Genomic DNA, 22,597 nt, shown 5'->3' with positions numbered 1-22,597 from the left:
TTTTAGGCTATGACATATTACATAAAATCTACCATTTAATGCGTGATACCACAAAATAAAAGTAGTATATATACAGAAAAAATACATACATCATTTAATTACGAGTAGGGGTTTATAAAGTACGTGCCATTCTTCAGATAGTCTCCGTTGTCATGCACATCATGATGTCAATTTTAATATAATTCAATAGACAGTGAAAATTCGGTAGACAGACTATGCGTTTTCAATAAACAAGTTATAGCTTATCTTTATAATGATTTTACCAAATTTATGAACTCAGTTTTAAGAAAGCAATGAAAAACATAACTGTAAAACTATTACTTGTTGTTCGGTTTATTTTGAAAAAATTCTTAAATATGTTATCATAGTTTTTCTATTGCTTGTTACCATTTAGAATGCTAATGATTTTAATTCATCCTAATATGTAAAACAATTATTTATCAATGATATTAATATTTGAATAGATTTACAAACAAAGATGTTTTAAGATAAATGATGTTTAACATTTTCAAGTTACAAATTCGTATAAATGTTCAGAAATTCTCATCCACTTTGGTTCCCCAAAAAAGATTTATTTATTGAACGAACGTTGTTCAGTTGTTTTATTTAATGAAAGTAAAATTATTTTCCCTGTTGAATGATTTTAATGTACTCTTCAATTACTTGCAAATTGCATAATATGAAAAACATAGACTTGTTTAAGGCACTATCAGTAAGTTAAAATGGAAAATATCAGTGATGAGAAACGTTAACTGTTAACGGTGGTAGGTTGATGTTTTTACATTTTAGCTCACCTAATCTGAAAGCTCATAAAAAAATTCCTATTAGAATTTGTACGTTGTCTGTTATTGGCTTCGTTGTCATCGGATATATTTTACAAATTCATTTTGATATATAGATCCACTGAGCTTATCTAACCAAGCTTACAAACATTATGTTTTACTTCTTGATAAAATTTACTTATATCGCCAAGGCTAAAAGGAATTTATTAAGAAATCGTATTACAGTTGTAAAAATTTGTTTTACCATTTTAGGCACTTATTAATCATTTACCAAACCTCTCTTATGGAAACCTAAAAACTTTGAAGCTATTTTTCCAGTATATCTGCAAAACCAAAACAGTTAGTGGCTAGGGTGGCTAAAATATTATATGTCAGAGACCTAAAACAGTGGTATGAGAATGACAAACAGTGTACCTTGGTTTCTTGAGAAGAATTGTAAAGAAGAATCACAATCACAGGTTGTTTGATATTGTAGTTCTAGTTCATTGGCCTTGAATTGCTAAAAGAATTGTTTAAAGATTCAATTCCTCACACTAAATACCTAGTTATTCTTGGTAGAGGTATTGTTAAAAAATACTAAACAAAGATAAGTTTTGAAGACATTTATCCAAAGTAATAGAAAGACATGGTTTACATGATGGTATTCGGGGCTTCTGTGACTGTGGTTATTGTTCTGTATTCAAAAACTTCAACTTAATTGTCTCTCTTGGGTTTTCTTTATTATCGTCGCATCATTTTTTTCAGCTGTATTAGATAACACTTTATTCGCCAAATATAGTTATGATGTATATAATTGATTAATGTAAAGCCTTTATCAACCAGACACAATGAATTATAACGAAAAAAACACAACATCATTACTTCTTTATTCGTTGACAAATTCCATTTCAGATGATTTCATGCTTTAGCAAAAATACATCATTCATATACAATAGTTAAACATTTCGTAAAGACCACATTAGTTCCGGTTTGTGGATCTCAATAGTTACAGTTTACCAGTTATACAGCTATCTTATGGTGCGTGTGCATGTTTAATCTGAACCTGGAGACTTGTAACCTTTTACTTACAAAACTTCAGGTCTATCGCCATCAGTACTCGGTTCATCAATCCCTTACACTAACAGACCAGTGAAAACATATTGTTACCAGTTCGATTGCAATGTGATTGTGCCTTCATATTGCTCGTTTGTTGAAGATATCTTTGTCACAGATTTCATACATCGCTTCTGCAGCAAAAGTTTTAAGACTTGACTTGGAATCTGTTGTCATGGCATTGATTACACCATAGGTGGGTTCAAAATGGTTCATCAACGTATTTACTTTAGCTTCATCATAACTAGTTACAACGTTAAACAAGTGATAACCTTCGGACATTAAGTTTTTAAATTCGGAATGCAAGGTTCCAAAGTCTGACCAATTCCCACTGGAATACATAACAACTATTTTCCTTGAATCCAACCTCCCTCCGTTCGAGGGAGCAAATCCAATATCGCGAACATACCTAAGAGCGTATATCATATCTGCATCATCATCAATTTGTGGGAATTTGCTCAAAGCCGGGTACAGTGTATTATGATATGTGTGTGTTGTCAAAGAAAATTGGTTGGTGACGTTTGAGGCATACGTCATCAAGCCTATCCTTGATTCGTTCATGCCAAAACTGAAGAAAGACGAAATCTCCCTCATAGTGCGACTCACAGAGGCAAGTTCTTGTCCTTTCTGTGTTACGTCAACCAAAAATATAATATCAGAATCCTTACGCAAAATGCAATCTGAAAGCAAATAAAAACAGTACTGTAATGTTTTGCAATAATAACTGCAATAATAAATGAAAAAAACAGAGCAATGATATAAGGATGTACTATCTAGCCTTACCATTACAGTCTTGATGTGACGTTTCTCTGAGTATTGTATTCAGCATATCGTCATTATCTGGAGAAAACACGTCATCAATGTTAGAAGATAAGGTTATTAAGTCAGTGTGAGACACAGAGCTACCAATCCCGACCCCCATCATCCGGACGCCCCGCCACTGCATGAGTCTGGCCTGGGTCACGTATTCCTGTCCATCTGTAGCCAGCCCATCCGTGAGAATCACCACATAACACGGGACGGAGGGTCTTCTTCCATTCGCTGTACCACTAGAAATCTTTGAAAGAAATAAAATGAATTTACTTACTCGTAATCTGAATCTATCACAAGCAGAACAGCCCCCACTCCTGGAAACTATTGAATACTTGTGCACACAAACAAGCTAATTGCATTATTTAAGGAGACCGACTTTAGTTCTCATTGCGCATGTTTTTGCGCATTCTAGTATAATATTTTTATGAAATTTTTAAAATGTCCTTTATAAAATTGAACACAATAAACAAAATACAGATAAAAATATTTAGATTTCTTAAGAAAATGTTTATTTTTAAACGATTTTTCCGTTGTGCGGTAGGGGAGCATGCATTGCCGTTGCGCTTTTATGACATTATGATAAAATGAAGCTTTGTAAGAGTACGTTATAAGGAATAACATAAAAGAAAAGGAAAAACTGTACACCGTTGAAATTTCATAGACAGAATTATGCTATCCTCGGTGACATTTTTCTTATTTTTTGAGTAAATTCATTTTACCAATCTTCATTCGTAATGCTCCAAATATATTAGCAAAATTTGGTGCATTTTAATATTTTGAGATGGCCCCCACTAAAACAAGACGATATAATGTAGTATTTTTTACATATAAGGTAGGAAATGATATTACCAATCATATATAACAATTTGAGAAAAAAGCTATTGTAGTATTTTTTTAATCTGCTTCGAAGTGCGGAAAAATGACAGTTTCCTATATATTCATTTAACAGATGTACCTCTATTTTGAGATGGTCCCTAAAAAGAACCAGACGGTCAATTTTCTTGAAACTTTGCAAAGTAACTAGAATTGGTTAAATGACATATGGTTAAAAAATGAAGAGTTTTGCTATTGTAGTTTTTCCGCCAAAAAAACCCAAATCGGCCTCCTCAAATCAATTAAAATACTGTTTATTTGATTTATGGACCGATTCTAAAAATGTTTAATAACAAGGTCACCAACTGTGTAATTATGTCGGAAAAACCATACGTTTAATTTGGTTGGAAGTCGCCAATTTAAAGGGAATTGGACACGATTTGAGATCAAAAAATTTATTTTAATTTTTTATGTATAAAGTGGTTTACTGGTGCATTTTAAATGATTGAACAAAATATGGAATGTTAAAGCCCAAGTTACAAGCGAGATACAGAGGTAATCAAAGTACTGAAGAACTGGCGGGAGTTGATTTTGTCGATGTTTATTTATTTTAAAATCAATGATATGTTATTTTGCATGACAAGTACATGCAGTTTCTAATTTGAATTACACACATTTTTATAATATGAATTTTTCGACAAGAATCTCGAGAAACCTCCATATGAATCATGTTAAATAATATTTAAAGATAAAATTAATTCAATCAAACTATGTATCAGTGATAGAAATATTTCTCGAAAATTGTATGGATCCAAGCAATATTGAACTCTAGTCTCGTTCAACCAAACGCTCGGCTGACACCGTAAATCTCCGACAAGGATTTACGGAGACCGCCGAGCGTCGAGTTGAACGAGACTATATTGAACTCTGGCGTAGGAATACATACGACTACAAAAAATATTTAAATTGTTCGTACCATCTAAAATCTGACTATTTTCAAAGTATTTATAAATAGGTTTCCTTGAAAAACAATGCTTTAGCATACATTACATCGAATTCATCCATTATTTTCAAGAACTAAGTCTTGTCAGCAGCAATGATTTGTGCTGAGGTCAAACACTGTTTCACTTTCGGTTTGTCTAAGTGACTGCATAGGAGAGTTGATTAAAATCAACTCCCAAAAATTGATTGTTATGTAAACAGAGCTCGAGTCTTATAGTTGTTTACAAAACCTGTCTTGTACAGAAGTACCATATCTTAGACAAAATGACATGTAAAAAACAATTTAAACTCATTCAATATCTTCATAGATACTATTATCAACTAAAGAAAGATACATTTAATTGAAACTTACACCGATACAACACATATGTAAAAATGACAATGTTCGAGCTTTGTTTACAAAACAAAGAATTATGAACTCTGTATCTTGCTTATAACTTGATATTTGACTTTCAAATTTTGTCATAGCATTGTAAACTTCTATATTTACCATTTTAAACATTAAAAATGGAAAAATAAAATTTGAAAATTCAAATCGTGTCTAAGTCCCTTTAAGAACAAACCATATTGATATGATTAGTTAATAAATACTCTCTTAATTTTGACATACCTGTTCCGCTAAGGCAAGTGCTTGCGTCAAAAAGGTCGGACCATATTCTGGCGTGACACCATTCACAGCGTCAAAAAGAGACTGATTGTCCCTGTACTCATCAAAAGCAAACTCCAAAGTGGCGTTCGATGAAAATGTTACCATAGCTATTTGGAAATCATCGGGTCCAATCGAGAGGTTTTGAATGATGTTGAACATGAAATCCAAGGACCGGTTAAAGTCTGCACTCTCTGAAGAATCCACAACAAAAAGAATGTCTGCCGGTCCAGGTCGACAATCTGTGGGTCAGGAATAATAATTTATTTTTTTTAATTTCAGACTAATGAGTACTCTAGTACACAGATTTAAAGACACATTTTAAAAATATAATCAGTGACGAAGTAAAAGAAATTAAAACACCAAGAAATGATATTTTATAACATGAGAACAGTATCATACAAATACCTTTTTCACAAACAGTTCCATTATATCTCCCGGAGCAGGTGCATTCAAACCGATTGACCAAATCATTGCAACTCCCGCCATTCTGACAGGGTGAGCTTTGACACTCATCAATGTCTGGAAAAGGTTTGCACCAGTTTATGAATGATACAACATATGTTTAATGACGTACATGTTTCTATAATACATACGTGTATGAATGCATACCTATTTCACAGTTGGTTCCCATATAACCTGGTACACAGGTACAGGAGTACCTGTTCACATAATCCGCACACTGGGCGCCATTTTGACAAGGGTTGCTGTCACATTCATTAATTTCTTTAAAAAAGATGACTTTTTATCAACAAAGACCTTACTATGAACAATGATTCAATAACCTTTGGTTTTACATAATCTAGCAAAGAATATGAAAAAACGTACGAGTTATTTTCATAGAATTAATGATTAAAAACACTTCTTAAATCACGATTTTATATTTTGAAAGATGTATTTGAAGCGCCCTTACGTTTTATTACCTGTCTCACAGTGTATACCCATGTAACCTGATACACAAGTACAGGAATATCTGTTTACTTTATCCACACATGTAGCGCCATTTTGGCAAGGGTTGCTGCTACATTCGTTTATGTCTGAAACGTAAGTTATATATCTTTGAGAAAGAAAACAATCTTATAACACGTTTACAATGTTTATATTCTTTTGTACATTTTTCGAAACACATTTAATAACAGAATCATACTTAATTTTTTTTGAAAACTCTTCCATAAAATAGTCCCCCTAAATTGTGGATTGTCCAAAATTTTTGTTTTTATTTCGTCACTTACAAGAACTTTTTTTTGCATTACATGAACAATCAACTAGGGATTAAATTCCGGAGGTATCAAAATTATTCCTTTTCAATAAGTATAATTCAATTCGAGCATGATTCCCAGGATTGATTTTGGGCAGGTAGTTCACCGTCCAGCATTTTGCAAACCTATGCTGATTTCGTTGACCATAACCGAAGCGTTTCAAGTAACACTTCAAAAATGACAGAATTGATAATCAATTCTTCTATGCAATGTACTGATCGGTAATAACGATAATTAACACAGGTTTGTTATTTTTTTAATGTATTATTGAATGTATATTCAAAGACAACAAAAATATACTTTCTTAAGTGATTCACATATAAACAAAAGACGAAACTATTGCAGAAAAATATCTTATCTGTGTCATACAGTAAACATGTAAAGTATATGGCGATTATGTTAAAGATACGACACCCCCCCCCCCAGATTATGCCAAATATCAACAGTCGCAACATAGCAAATATAAATTTCATTGGGGTTTTTTTTGCCCACCTTTTATGAAAATTTTTGTGAAAATGTCTGTGCTTTTACTTACAATCATAAAAAGGTGATGTTTAATTAAACATTAACTTCATTAACATTTTAAATACTAAAATCTAATACCTGTTTCACAGTGGGTACCCAGGTAACCTGGAACACAGTTACACGAATACCTGTTCACTTCATCCACGTACTGGGCGCCATTTTGACAAGGGTTACTGTTGCATTCGTTGATATCTGAAAGATAGATTATCTTTTTCAATGCAAAAAAAGAACAACAAACAAAAGAATCCCAATACAATTTACACCCCTCTATAAAGGCAAGCCATTTGATCACCTGATTATGTTCATGATATATTATTATAAGAATAATTGAATTCCATAATGTCATCGTTCACAACATTACGATATCATTTTTGTAAATTTTGATTGTCTACAAGTTGAATAATGTATAAATTCTTCGTGATTATAGATGTTTATTACCTGTTTCACAGTGGGTGCCCATATAACCTGATACACAACTACACGTGTATCTGTTGACTTCATCGATACACGAGGCCCCGTTTTGACATGGGTTACTATTATATCGTTTGTTTCTGAAAAGTAGATATATTTATTCATAACAAAGTTAAACGTACCCATTGTTTTCACCTCTTACAGAAATCTATCTGAAGTTTATATGTATTAATTTTAGAAAAAATACTCAATCACAACATTTCATGAACATGTTAAATTATTACTGGTATACACACTGTACGTAACCTGTTTCACACTGGCCACCCTGGTAACCTGGTTGACATGTACAAGAGTATTTGTCCACTTCATCAACACACGTGGCGCTATTTTGACAGGGATTACTGTCGCATTCGTTAACATCTGAAAATCAGATTATCAAAATAAAAGAATAGAAATAAAAAAATGTTGGTGATAAATTTCCGAGAAAAAGTTGTTACACAGTTTGCAGCATAATTTGTATAAGAAAATTTTTTTTAGTATAACGATATATTTTATTTCTTTATAAAACAAACGTTTTTTAACTAAAAAAAACCTTAAAATTGGAAACTCCAACTTTTTTATTCAACATTAGAAATACACGTTATTATATTAATGTGGTATGTTGACAACAAATTTTAACCCCCCCCCCCCCGAAAAAAAAACCCCAAAAGACAAAAACAAAAAACCCCAAGAAAATTGAATTTCTACTGCTTTATCATTATATATTAAGATTACATGTCAATTAAATTGGTTTGTTGACATCTATTTTTTTTTGTTACTCTGAAGTCTAATATGCGACAAATACATGATAAACAGTTCAGAAATTCAAAATTCTTCGTTTAAATAAATCTTTCACAAAAAAGAAAAAAAGAAAAAGAGATTGAAATGATATTAAAAGTGTGAAATAAGTAAATCCTTTTGAAAAAAAAATTTCCATTTTCACAATTATATCAAACCTTGCATAACATGTTTTGTTAATTGGTTGCATACCACTAGCATAAGGCTAGTCAATAAAACACATACAATTGTGTATTCTAAAGCAACAAAAACTGTCTGACAGCATATCTCTGAATATGTCAGTGAAATATTGTCTTGCAAGAAAAAAATTCTTGCTGAGTATTTTTCACGTTTAAATCAGGTTTAAGACTCAATAGCAGATAGCATCATTTTAAAATGCTATATTTAAAAGTGGCTGAATTGTTTAAGAGTACTAATTTCGGCGATTGAAAAAAAATATTGTCGCCGACAGGTTTTATTGCTTAAATAATGTGTGCGTATCTTCTTTACCTGTCTCACAGTGGCTGCCCTGGTAACCTGGTACACAAGTACAGGAGTACCTGTTCACATAATCCACACACTGGGCGCCATTTTGACAAGGATTACTAGAACATTCGTCAATGTCTGAAAAACATGTTATATCTTTCAATGAAATAAAGAACCTACTTTACAATATTTTCATCAACCCTGAACAAACTTTTCATTAAACTTGTTAAGATACTTTAAAGATTTTGTTTTTTAAGAACTCCAGCAATGTCTCTGTCAATGAATGTATTACCCGTTTCACACTGGGTGCCTTGGTAACCTGGTTGACAGGTACAAGAATATTTGTTCAGTTCATCCACACACGTGGCGCCATTTTGACAGGGATTGCTGTCACATTCGTTAATTTCTGGAAAATAAGCAAGTGATTAAAATGACTTATCTGAATAACATTTCTTTCCCTCACAATGCCAGGGGATCATAATTGGATAGCATTGCTGTAAGGGCTATACTTATTCCATTGTGGCTCCAAAAATCAACCTCTGCGTATAAACTTAAACTCAATATATTAAAGAATGCATATACTAGCATTTCTTTCTCACAAAAAGTATCACAGTACACAAATTTGATTATGTGTTGTATATGTTGGTGTACATTACCTGTTTCACAATTGGTGCCCTGGTAACCTGGTTGACAGGTACATGAGTATCTGTTCAATTCATCCACACATGTAGCACCATTCTGACAGGGGTTGCTGTCACATTCGTTTATTTCTGAAAAGTTTATTTAAATTTAATGAAAAAAAAAATTAAAAAGTTTAAATCTTACACTATTGGATTATTCTACATTAATGCGAAATTTCATTTTTCATTCAGTTGGGGTACAAATATGCATTTAAGCTTTATTTCTCATTGAAATCTATTAATTTCTGCATAAAAACCCTCAGCATAAGATATCGTTTAATAGGTTTGCTTGATAGCTACAGATACATGTACACGATACATGTACATGAATAACAGAAATTTACATTGCACGGTCCTTGGATGCACACTTTGTACTATAAACGCTCTTTTATTCAAATAAATTGCACCACTTATAACCCATGATGTATTATGATATTTACTTAATCACAAAAATATACAATAATTGCACACATCGTCATTCAATGTATGAAATTTGAAAACCAAAGTTAATGAGGGCTTGAAATGGTGACAGCTTGAATTTGGTATATGGATGTCTTTTGTTAAGCGTTTTAAAGTATTTTATACCTACACAGATTTTAATGTTTGGTAATTTAAATACGTCTACAGTGCATAGAGAATCCCCCAGGACAAATCTAATCTTTAAATGCATGCAATAACTTTAATGGAAATCACAGAATACGCAATCATGGCACTCATCTATACAACAACACTTGTATTTGTAATCATTATTTTACTATAAACATCATTTTGTAACATCAATATTTGATAAATAATCCCCTACATTACATTGTTTTATGCTTTATAAAATACTAGAGAGAGAATCGTTTATTATTTTAGATTAAATGGTTATAGTAAATGTACCTGTTTCACAGTGGGTGCCCTGGTATCCTGATTGACAACTACAACTGTAACTGTTTAAATCATCCACACACGTGGCGCCATTTTGACAGGGATTGCTGTCACATTCGTTAAATTCTGAAAAAAAAAATTATTTAAATGTTTTGTTAAAACCATTTAAACTGACCTTAAATTTGTTATTCATAAATACACTAATATATCACGTTGAAAGTATAAGATGAAAAATGATAATAAAAGAATGAATTCACATTTTGATACTATTAATTTTGTAAAAAATATTCCGATACTTTTGTACCACGTTAAATCGCGTGGATGTTATTAATATTGATTCACAATATTTTCCATTTTATAAATTATGATATATATATAATTATATTCACCTGCCTCGCTGATTTATATGTTTTAGATATCTAGTTTTTTTTTGCGATGATCAGATTTCCGATCTTTTTATGACAACTTTCACCTCGCTTTCAATTGCAACATACACGACTTGTTTGATAATGTATTGTGTTACTTCATTGAAGTTTCGAAATCGTAAAAATACTGGGCAAGCAAAAAAGTTATTGTCTTCATTTCTGCAAACTTTACAACAAGCATAAAAGACAAGTATACATGTATTTGTTTGTGGTATATATTTTTGACAGCAACAAAAGTAAAGTCTATTTGAAAATTTTGATGTTTAAAATTATGCACGCATACTGTTTAATAATTCAACTCTTACAATGATGTAAAACTTCTATCTAAATGATCGTTTCTTACATATTTTTTTACACTAGAATTAAAAACTAATACTAAAAAAAAGTTGCATTGATCGGTTTCTAAAGGTACGGAATAAATGTGTTTTGGTCATTCGAAGATTTTCCAATGCAATTAAAAGTTTTTAAGAATAATTTTTACATCAAGTTTGCAAAGATAACGTTTAAGATTTTACTTAATGCAGAAACGTTAGCACGATAAATACTGTACCAGTAGCGCAATTTGTTGAAGGGTCGTATCCAGCAACGCAAGAACACGAAAATGTGGAATCTGTGAGCTTGGTGCACGTTCCATCGTGTTCGCAGGGAAAACTTGCACATGGATCAGCTGCACGAAAATAAGACACTACTATTTTATAGGAAAAATAAAAAGGTCAAAACTAGAGGATAGATTTCGAAATTAAAAAATTAAAACAACCCCGCAATTTTAAAATTAAATTATAGCAAGAAAACATTCTATGGAATAGTATAGTAGCTTTCAGCTCCAAGCTTTTTGAGAAAAATAATTAAAACTTTTAACACAAAGTTTAATATAGGTTGTGTGCCAATACCGATAGTTTTCGATTCTAGACATTACACACCTATACAACTAAGCTCGTAGTGAGCTGGACAAGGTGTGGACAGATAGCAGACCGTTCCTGAAGGACAGGTGTATCCTTTACAATATTCCTCTCGCACAGGTTCATTCTGATTCTGAAAATAATAGTTTTATTTATTAAAAAGGGAACAACCCCTCCCCAGCAAAAAAAAAAAAGAAAAAAAAAAGGAACAAGAGTATAATAGAAACAAACATAAAAGAACCAAAAAAAATAACATTTTTGTGTACTTGAGTTAACAATTCGATTTTGAAGTAATGTCAGTAAGATAAACTACGATGAAGGTCTGATATGTCGGGTGTAATATACTAGTATCACTTTACATTTCCAATGGTAAATATTCATTAGTACAAGTATTCAAGATCAAAAATATGTCCATAAAAAATATAAATGCAATACCTGGACACAAACTTACCTGACAGGAGGGCTTATCTCTCTCACAGGCGTATTCATTAAAGCAATTTGTGGCCCTCTTTTCTCTGTCCAACAAAAAAGAAGCTGATTGTTGATGAGAGATCTCGCCTGGGAGATAATGATGACCCTTGTGGCAAGTGACACCTACATGCAGTTTTATTTACAGAATATAGTATTTATAGTACAAGTATAGTATACATGTAGTACAAGCCTTGAAGGTAATAGTCACCAGAGGAAACTTTTTTTTCTACCGGCGATAAGAGCTGTTAAGATTTAACAAAAAAATAGAAAGATGATATTGTAAAGTATGTGTTTAAAAGAGAGAGAGAGAGACAGACAGACAGACAGACAGAGAGAGAGAGAGAGAGAGAGAGAGAGAGAGAAATTGTTGTTTGTATCTACCTGAGATAAGAACTGTGATTGTCATAACTAAAAAAGACAACATTAGTAAGAACTTTCTTTGCCCAACCATATACACCAACGATCCTTAGTTTGTTTGCGAAAGATTTTCTCTTCCTTTTTTCCAATAACTTTATATAGGTTGGTGTCCTGGGTTTTCCTTATTTTCTAAAGTTTGCTCCACCAATAAAGTGCAGGGATTTTGTTGATCAGTTTAAATCTCCCGAATCAATAGAGGTAAAGAACTCTGATTTTAAAGGCAATATAAACCATTTCATTGACGACTGTCCTTTAAAAGTAATTTGTTTAAGATTTTATACAGCAACAAACCGCTGCATTTGTTTGAATTTTAAAATGATTTTAGAATGCACATGGAAATATATTATTAAAGTGTTCAACTTCCAAAAAGTAACACAGTTACAAATTTGGTGTTTATCATCCCATATGGTTTGAGTAAGTGGCACAAATCTAGACGATTTTCAAAAGGGAATGGAAAGTGATTCATCGTTGATTTATGAATTTAAACGATTAATTTCAATAGCTGATAGAACTAACAATTCTAATAGTATGAAAATTTAGATTTTTAAATGCCTTGTCACCAGGGGAAGGGGATGTTAAACACATATACCAAGATGCCATTATAATCAAGTTCGCTAATATATCACCTAACAAAACATATTGCATAAAATCTACCATTTAATGCGCGATAGCACAAAATAAAAATACATACATGAAGAGAAAAAATACATACATGCATAATCATATAATTAAGGGTAGAGGTTTACAAAGTACGTGCCATTCTTCAGATAGCCTCCGTTGTCATGCACATTATGATGCTAATGGTATCAATTTTAATACCAGTAAATGATTCAGAAGACAGTAAGTAATTCAGTAGGCAGGCTATACGTTTTCAATAATCAAGTTATAACTTATCATTAAAATGATTTTACCAAATTTATAAACTCAACTTTTAGAAAGAAATGAAAAACATAACTGTACAACTACTTCTTTTTGTTCGGTTTATTTTGAAATAATTCTTAAATATTTTATCATAGCTTTTCTATGGCTTGTTTTCATTTAGAATGCTGACGATTTTAATTCATCTTAATATGTAAAACAATTATTCATCAATGGTATTAAAATTTAAATATATTTACAAGCACAGATGTTTTAAGGTAACAGATTTTTAACATATTCAAGTTGCACCTTCGTATAAATGTTCAGAAATTCTCGTCAACTTTGATTCCACAAGAAAGATTTATTTATTGAACGAACGTAGTTCAGTTTTCTTACTTGATGAAAGTAAAATTATTTTCCATTTTGATTGATTTTAATGAACTCTTAAATTACTTGCAAATTGCATAATATGAAAAACATAGGCTTGTTTAAGGCACCAACAGTAAGTAAAAATGAAAAAAATATTAATGATGAGAAAAGTTAACTGTTAACGGTGGTGGGTGTATGATTTTACATTTAGGCACTTATTAATCATTTACAAAACCTCTCTTACGGAAACCTTAAGACTTTGAAGCTATTTTTTCTAGTATATCTGGAAAACCAAAACGGCTAGCGGCTAGAGTGGCTAAAATATTATATGTCTAAGACCAAAAAAAAAACGGTGGTATGAGAACGACACACAGTGTACCTTGGTTTCTTGAAAAGAAGTGTAAAAAAAGAATATTAATCACAGGTTGTATGATAGTTCTAGTGTACAGGCTTTGAATTGCTAAAAGATTTGTTTAAAGATTTTAATTCCTGACACTAAATATCTAGTTATTCTTGGTAGAGGTATTTTTTTAAACTACTAAACAAAGATAAGTTTTAGGAGATAAATCCAAAGAAATAGAAAGACATGGTTAGCATGATGGTTTTTCGTGGCTTCTGTGACTTTGGTTATTGTTTCATTTTCAATTACTTCAACTTTATTGTCTTTCTTGGGTTTTCTTTATTATGTCGCATCATTTTCTTCCAGTCGATATAGTTATTTTCTACTTTTAAAAGTTTCATAACTGATCTATATAAAGCCCTAATCAACCAAACACAATAGAATAGAACGAAAAAAAAACAACATCATTACTTCTTTATTCGTTGACAAATTCAAGTTCAGATGATTTCATGCTATAGCAAAAATACATCATTCATATACAATAGTTAAAAATTTCGTAAAGACCACATTAGTTCCGGTTTGTGGGTCTCAATAGTTCTAGATCTAGTTTACTAGTTATACAACTAACTCATGGTGCATGTGCATATTTAATCTGAACCTGGAGACTTGTTACCCTTTTTAACAAAACTTCAGGTCTACCGCTATCAGTACTCGGCGCATTAATCCCATAGACCAATGAAAACATTTTGTTACCAGCTCGATTGCAATGTGTTTGTACTTTCATATTGCTCGTTTGGTGAAGGTATCTTTGTCACAGATTTCATACATTGCTTCTGCAGCAAAAGTTTTAAGACTTGACTTGGAATCTGCTGTCATGGCATTGATTATACCATAGGTGGGTTCAAAATGGTTCATCAACGTATTCACTTTAACTTCATCATAACTAGTTACAACGTTAAACAAGCGATAACCATCGGACGTTAAGTTTTTCAATTCGGACTGCAAGGTTCCAAAGTCTGACCAATTCCCAGTGGAATACATAACAACTATTTTCCGTGAATCAAACCTCCCTCCGTTTGATGGAGCAAATCCAAAATTACGGACATGTCTTAGAGCGTTTACAATATCAGAGGCATCTTCTAATCGTGGGAATTTGCTCAGAGCCGGATACAGTGTGCTATGATCTGTGTGCGTTGTCAAAGAAAATTGGTTGCTGACGTTTGAGGCAAACGTCATCAAGCCTATTCTGGCTTTGTTCATGCCTAAACTGAAGAAGGACGAAATCTCTCTCATTGTCCGACTCACAAATGCAAGTTCTTGTCCTGTCTGCGTGATATCAACCAAAAATATAACATCGCAATCAGAACGCAAGCTGCAATCTGAAATCAAAATATACGCATTGTTTATTTAAGTAACTATATTAACTAGGTTTGCATCTAGCTTCTAATTTTCGAAAACAACACGGAAAATGATGGAAGAATAAATCTTGGTCAAGCCTCACCATTGCAGTCTTGATGTGACGTTTCTTTTAGTATGGTATTCAGCATATCGTCATTATCGGGAGAGAACACGTCATCAATGTTAGAGGATAAGGTTATTAAGTCAGTATGAGACACTGAGCTACCGATCCCGACCCCCATCATCCGGACGCCTCGCCACTGCATGAGTCTGGCCTGGGTCACGTATTCCTGTACATCTGTAGCCAGCCCGTCTGTGAGAACCACCACATAACATGGGACGGAGGGTCTCCTTCCATTTGCTGTACCACTAGAAATCTTTGATGAGAAAGAAAGATTCTACTTTATCGTACTCGGAATCTCTGAAATATTCACAACAGCCCACTGCCCCCATCCCGTCCCCTCAGATATAAGTTAACTTTATTTCACAGAAAACGCTTATTTCATTACTCAAATTATTTTAAACAATGTGCCATTTGATCTTCTCCCTGAGCTCCAAAAGGCTTAACAACAAGATTTAAATGTTGTGTATTAATATTGGAAAACTGTATATTCCAGTGTGGCTACCAAAATAACCACATAGGATATATAAAGTGATAAAAATGATATCCTTTTGATATTCACGTCTCTGGAATCACTTGTCTTAGTCACGTATAGCGCTATTCCAAAAAATTATATGTTTTCAAGATCACTTATTGCGAACAGAGGGATAGCAGATGTTGTAAAACTTAGGGTTAATTTAAGATAGGAGATTACAATAAAAGGACAGGCCACGTTAATATTGACGTACCTGTTCCGCTAAGGTAAGTGCTTCCGTCAAAAAGGTCGGACCATATTCTGGCGTGACACCCTTCACAGCGTCAATAAGAGACTGATTGTTACTATAATCATCAAAGGCAAACTCCAAAGTGGCGTTCCATGAAAATGTTATCATGGCTATTTGAAAATCATTTGGCCCAATCGAGAGGTTTTGAATGATGTTGGACACAAAATCCAAGGACCGGTTAAAATCCGCACTCTCTGAAGAATCCACAACAAAAAGAATGTCTGTTGGTCCAGGTCGGCAATCTGTGAATCAGAATTATTTAATGTTTTGTTTGGTTTAAGACTTTACATGTTTTGAAAATAAATTCAATGACAAAACAAAGTAAATTTAGAATAAACATTTAAAAGGTTATATATATGTGATACATGTTATTAAGAGATATCAATATTATTTTATCATCTAACAAAGTTAAATGATAAACGTATATATCATAATTAAGGGTTTAAACAGGAGTTTTTTTTCCAAATACATGTAGTTTAGTTTGATGACTTTTTGCATCTTTTTGTTTCGTTAAATCTCTTTGTAGTTACAAATAAAGGTGATTTGTGTTTATAATAACTTCTTAATCTTAAGAATGCTTTTTAAAGAATTCTTTTTCTGTCTTTTCTAAAAATATCCAAACATCAAAAATCAAAATTCTATATTGATTAATAAAATGTGTCACTTATAGGTAGTTTTAACGTTAAACGAACGTATAACAATATGTCAATTTGTAGATACCAGTAATTAATAACTTTTTTTACCCTTTAAAGAAATAACTAAAAAAATACCCTTTTCACAAACAGTTCCATTATATCGCCCTGAGCAGGTGCATTCAAACCGATTGACCAAATCATTACAACTCCCGCCATTCTGACAGGGTGAGCTTTGGCACTCATCAATGTCTAAAAAAAAGTTTGCATATAATACAACACAATTGATTGTTTATCGTACGTATTTTGTATTTACATACATACATACATACATACATACATACATACATACATACATACATACATACCAGGCTTGGGGCGAATTACATTGTAAATTAATGCATTACATTACCATTACTTCATGAATTTGGGCATTAAATTACCATTACCATTACTTGATTTTTTTGAAGTAATGCATTACATTACCATTACATGAGTAAAGTAATGCATTACCATTACCATTACTTTTTTTAAAGTAAAGCCTATAAAGAGTTTTTGCAAATGTTTCTAATATACAACACTCTTTAACATATCTGCAGCTACATGCTCAGTATCAGGTTCAAATTCAATGAATAAACAAGAGTCATTCTTTATTTGCTCAATATATAATCATATTGTGGCAATATGAACAACATATTACATAAGTAAAATGATATTTATAGACATTTGGCATGATACAATATCAGCTTTGAAATAGAGACACAGGATAACATGCGTAACAAAAAACAATTTATGAAATAATGTTGCAGTTTTTAAAAGCTAAATATAGTTATATCCCCAGATTACACAAATCTTTATAATTTTGGACACTTAATTTTATTAATTTATTAACAGATGATTTTTCCCAGTTATATTTCTTAATATATTTTAATCGTATTCCTTTTTACGGAGGACACTTTAAGACAAAAGATTGCTGTTGCACTTTATGATCGAAGTTTCAAATCTTTTAAATGCATCCATCTTCCGGGCTATACTAAATAAATGTTTTGCAGGAGCAGTCAAAGCTTGGACTGGAAAATACTGTTTGACGATCTTTATCTTAGGATATATTAAGTGCAATAATACTAAATAGATTAAATACATAAATCTTGTATTTTCTATCAGTCCAAACTAATGTACAGTGTAATTAATTTACAAGAGAGAGAGAGAGAGACAGAGAGAGAGACAGAGAGACAGAGAGAAAGAGAGAGAAAATAAGTAAGATTATTTTCAAATGGGTTATAATATTGGAAGTGATATTGATTTTCATCATGGATGGACAGTGCATTCATTTTGCTTTTAAAGGGGCATGTCTGTCTCCTATTCTATTGTGACATAGCGAAGGGAAGGGGATTTGGGTGTTTAGCACTTCTTATAACAATAGTATAGATTGTTTTTATACTTAGATTATCCTGGGGGCATATTGTGTTGTTGACACATTTCTTATTGAAGTGCAAACTAATTGGAGTAAATTGTTTAAATGATTAAAAACTCTTAATAACAACACTCTTAAAAATGTTATGAAATTGTGCTGTTATCTTTAGTTATATAAACAATTCAAAAATGAATTTTAAAAAACCCTTTTTAATAAAACATGTACAATTAAAACATTTTTTCTCATTTAGAATTATTTCTTTCTTCTTTAAAAATAAATTTAATAAAATTCAATTTTAACTATTCATTTATTCATCACAATTGTTAAAGTGAACATGCATAAATATGCATAGTAATGCAAAGTAATGCCATGTAATGCCAGCATTACACTAGAATTTGGAAAGTAGTGCATTACATTAGCATTACTTGTAATGCTAATTTTGAGGCATTACACATTACTAGCATTACTTTGAAAACATGTAATGCATTGCAATGCATTACCATTACATTTAGCATTACCCCAAGCCTGATACATACATACATACATACATACATACACACACATTACCTATTTCACAGTGGGTGCCCACATAACCTGGTATACAATTACATGAGTATCTGTTCATTTCATCCACACACGTGGCGCCATTTTGACACGGGTTACTGTCACATTCATTAACTTCTGAAAAATTGAATGTAAAAAAAAAATAACAAAGCCGACACAATTAAATTGTTCCTTGAAAACTTAGATACAGAACTTTTAAAGTCCATGAATTGTATTGATGCCTTTGGGTTTGCTTTGAGAAAAGTATAATTTTACATTGAAAAAGCACTATCGCAAATTCTTAATTCCCAGGGTGTAAATTAATTGTTTCATAATGTAACTCTGGTAATCTGGGAAACAGGTATATGTTAACATTAAGGTTCATTTTTATTTTTAATATCTTACTTTTTCTTTTTCATATATTTTTTATTTTTTAAAGTATTAATTAACACTGTTAAAAACAAAAAGCTATAAATAAGCATACATTTTGAAGTTAAAGGCTACTTATGACGATTACTCTTCAAATATGTTCACAGTGCCAACTTTGCTAATGTATGCAATGCCATACCAGTGGCGCAATTTGTAGCTGGATTGTATCCAGGAACACAGGAACACGAGAATGTTGAATCTGAGAGCTTGGTGCACGTCCCACCGTGTTCGCATGGAAAACTCGCACATGGATCAGCTTTTTGAAGAAGAAGAAAAAAAGATTGTGAATAATAATGATAATAAATATCTAAACGAACGATGGATATGCAATGGAATTTATAAACTTTGAAAACAGATATGTATACCACAAGTGCACTGCGAATCACATTCATGTCATTATGTTACTTCCTAATATGCTTTATAATAATAATTTTCTTTTTATGCTGATCACTCTTCTTTATTGTTGATACATATTTTTCTAATCGATAAATTAATAAATGCTTGTAAAAACTCTCATTATGTGCTAATATTTTGTTACATCATATGCTGATATTTTTGCTTTAAACAACGTAATAAAATTTCGTCATGGTAGTTTAAAGAACACCAAGTTCGAATAATGTTTTAATTGTTCTTTTGGATTGTACATGTATAATGCTTATATATACGAGAGTACTTTGCATAGATAATACTTTTTAAACAAACATGATAGGGGTTTCATTTTCGATTGTATATAATCTATTTACATTGATCCAAATTTCTGATGTTTAGTTTCTTTCGTTCTTCTTTAACAAGATGGTCCTAAATCCACTACATATTCATCATTAACTTCTTGATTCATTAATTTCTATTCATAAATCTGATTGATTCATCTATTTTGCACAATTTAATGAGAAAATCTTTCAAAGAGGGGTAGCCAAACTCTCTTCATGGCTCAAGAATTGCATGATTTTGCTAACAGATTGTTACATGTAAATGTCTTTTTTCCAAATGATAAAGAGCAAAATCTTATTAATCATGTGCATGTACTTTAAACTTTAGCGGTGACAACACAAAACTGTATTATTCAATATTAAACAGTGACAACATAAAAAGACAAGTTTGAGCATATAGTATCAAATATCATCAAATAACGAAGCAATGTTATCCTGCTAGGTTAAACTTTCACCAAGTATTCTTGACAGTTTCAATGTTCCTTGAAAAACACAATGTAATATCGAAATACAATGATTTCAGGAAAACAATGCATTGACTAGAATAGCTTCATCTTATTGCACGGTGGCCTGGGAACTCATAATTCGAGGCCTGTAGAGACCGAAAGAAGAAAACTTACCGATACAGCTACGTGTATAGTGAGCTGGACAAGGTGTGGACAGATAGCAGGTCATCCCTGAGGGACAAATGTATCCTAAACAATAGGACTCTCGTACAGGTTCATTCTGGTTCTAGAAATAAAGGATTTTCAGATTTTAAAAGATTCACAACTATTTACGTTAATGTGTCATGTAATCCGCTTGGAATTAGAACCCATGTACCTTTCTTCGTGCACAAGAGCAGATCAAACAACCTCTCGACTATGTGTTTCGGCTCTTTGATGTGATATCAAGGTGGTGTGTACCGTTAACATAGAACATACCCGCTAAGACGGAAAATGGAACTTTTATATCAACAAAGGATTGTATTTCATGATTTTCTCCTTAAGTTAGACGATTGATGAAAAACATGTGGCATCGAAGAGCAGTAATGTCTTAAACATGCAATGTTATTTTATCAGTATTTATAAATGTGTTTTCGACTCCATGTAGAAACTAACTCACCTGGCAGGATGGCTTATCTCTCTCACAGGCGTATTCATTAAAGCAATCTGTGGCCCTTTTTTCTCTGTCCAACAGAAAAGAAGCTGATTGTTGATGAGAGACCTCGCCCGGGAGATAATGGTGACCCTTGTGGCAGGTGACACCTACATATAGTCCTCTCTCAGTTTCAATTTATTCTTTAAATCAGTTTATCGGACAAGTATTTGCATTTAGTCAATCTTTAATATAGCACTATAACATATCGAATGTGCAAATAAATTAACTTATTTGAGCAAATTTAATTTTTTCATGCATATTTTATGTCCGAGTGAAATGAACAAGTGAAACTCAATTTAACGTCATTATAAAGAACAACACATTCATACTCTCATAGCTCTTGCAACATTCCTGTAACGTCTAGACTTGTATTTATTTGTGGCCTCTGATTTATAACTGTAAACTTTTTTGTTGATTTTTTGTAAAAAGAAAATGCATTTGACAGATATTAAAGCAAATTTAGTCCATCTGCAACATTTAAAAGGCTGTCATTTAGAGTATACCCTAGCAAGCAGAGACTTTATGCATATCTGCATCACTTATTCCTTTTTAATTTTTTTTTGTATACCATGCTCTGGTTACATTGTTCAATTTTTTTTCACGAAAACTTCATTCTTATATTGACAATATTTTGAAATGTTTAAAACACAATTTTTTCCAGATCTATTATATATTCTAACTCAATTTCATTGAAATAGAAAAAAGCAATTTATCTTCCTTAAGTCATGAGAATAAGTACACGTTGAGGAGAGAGAGAGAGAGAGAGAGAGAGAGAGAGAGAGAGAGAGAGAGAGAGAGAGAGAGAGATTTGAAAAAGTACAATTTTAGCGAAGACACAAAAATAAATAGTGAAAATAAGTGACTTGAAAATATGCAGAGAGAGAGAGAGGCAGACAGACAGACAGACAGACAGAGACCTATACCTGAGAAAAGAGTTGTGATAATCATAATGATCAACATCATTGTAGACCTTTTCCGCCTTGACTTGGGAATTGATTTACAAGTGAAATGTTGATCTCCTTTCTTGTCTAATCTATTTATATAGAAGTTTTCTGGGGGTTTCCCAACTTATAATCCACCAATGAATTGCTGTTCGTCAATTTAAACCCCTAATACTATACGAACGCTTGGAGAGGTACACATATTCGAATAATAGAATAACTTAAACCATTCTAGCAGGCACGGAATAATTCTTTGTTGCTAAAGGAAGGACTTTAAGTTATCGTTCAAACTAAAGTAGGCCAGCGTAATTATAATATTTCATTGAGAAGGAGAAAGGGTACATATAAAAAAAGTTTATTGTGAATGTTTGGACGTCAAAGTTGATCTGGGTTGGGGAAAACATTTTTGGTAAATGAAAAGAAGTATAGTTTAATAAATATAAAACAAATACAGGTAAATATAAATGAATGTAACGACGGGTGAATGATTAGTTTATAATGTATAAGTAGCTACTCTTTGAGAGTTAAAGT

The 22,597-nt window shown here is 32.0% G+C and overlaps 1 protein-coding gene across 1 annotated transcript; it reads right to left on the bottom strand.

The window, feature by feature from the left end:
- Positions 1-1,725: 1,725 nt before the first annotated feature.
- On the bottom strand, positions 1,726-22,195 carry LOC128187097 (matrilin-2-like). The gene is given in 25 exon segments (XM_052857266.1): positions 1,726-2,554; positions 2,658-2,931; positions 5,113-5,390; positions 5,557-5,670; positions 5,761-5,874; positions 6,072-6,185; positions 7,011-7,124; positions 7,371-7,472; positions 7,475-7,483; positions 7,650-7,763; positions 8,670-8,783; positions 9,302-9,415; positions 10,208-10,321; positions 11,171-11,287; positions 11,541-11,652; positions 11,971-12,113; positions 14,865-15,353; positions 15,476-15,749; positions 16,222-16,499; positions 17,028-17,141; positions 18,871-18,984; positions 19,415-19,531; positions 20,606-20,717; positions 21,090-21,232; positions 22,049-22,195. Coding segments are annotated over 25 exon segments (4,227 nt in total). The 5' UTR covers positions 22,089-22,195; the 3' UTR covers positions 1,726-1,955.
- Between the last annotated feature and the right edge of the window lie 402 nt (positions 22,196-22,597).

Source organism: Crassostrea angulata, chromosome 6 (assembly GCF_025612915.1).
Source record: "Crassostrea angulata isolate pt1a10 chromosome 6, ASM2561291v2, whole genome shotgun sequence".
NCBI classification, from domain to species: Eukaryota; Metazoa; Mollusca; class Bivalvia; order Ostreida; family Ostreidae; genus Magallana; species Magallana angulata.
Note: the sequence above shows the minus strand (reverse complement) of the source record. Positions and strands in the feature narration are given on the sequence as shown.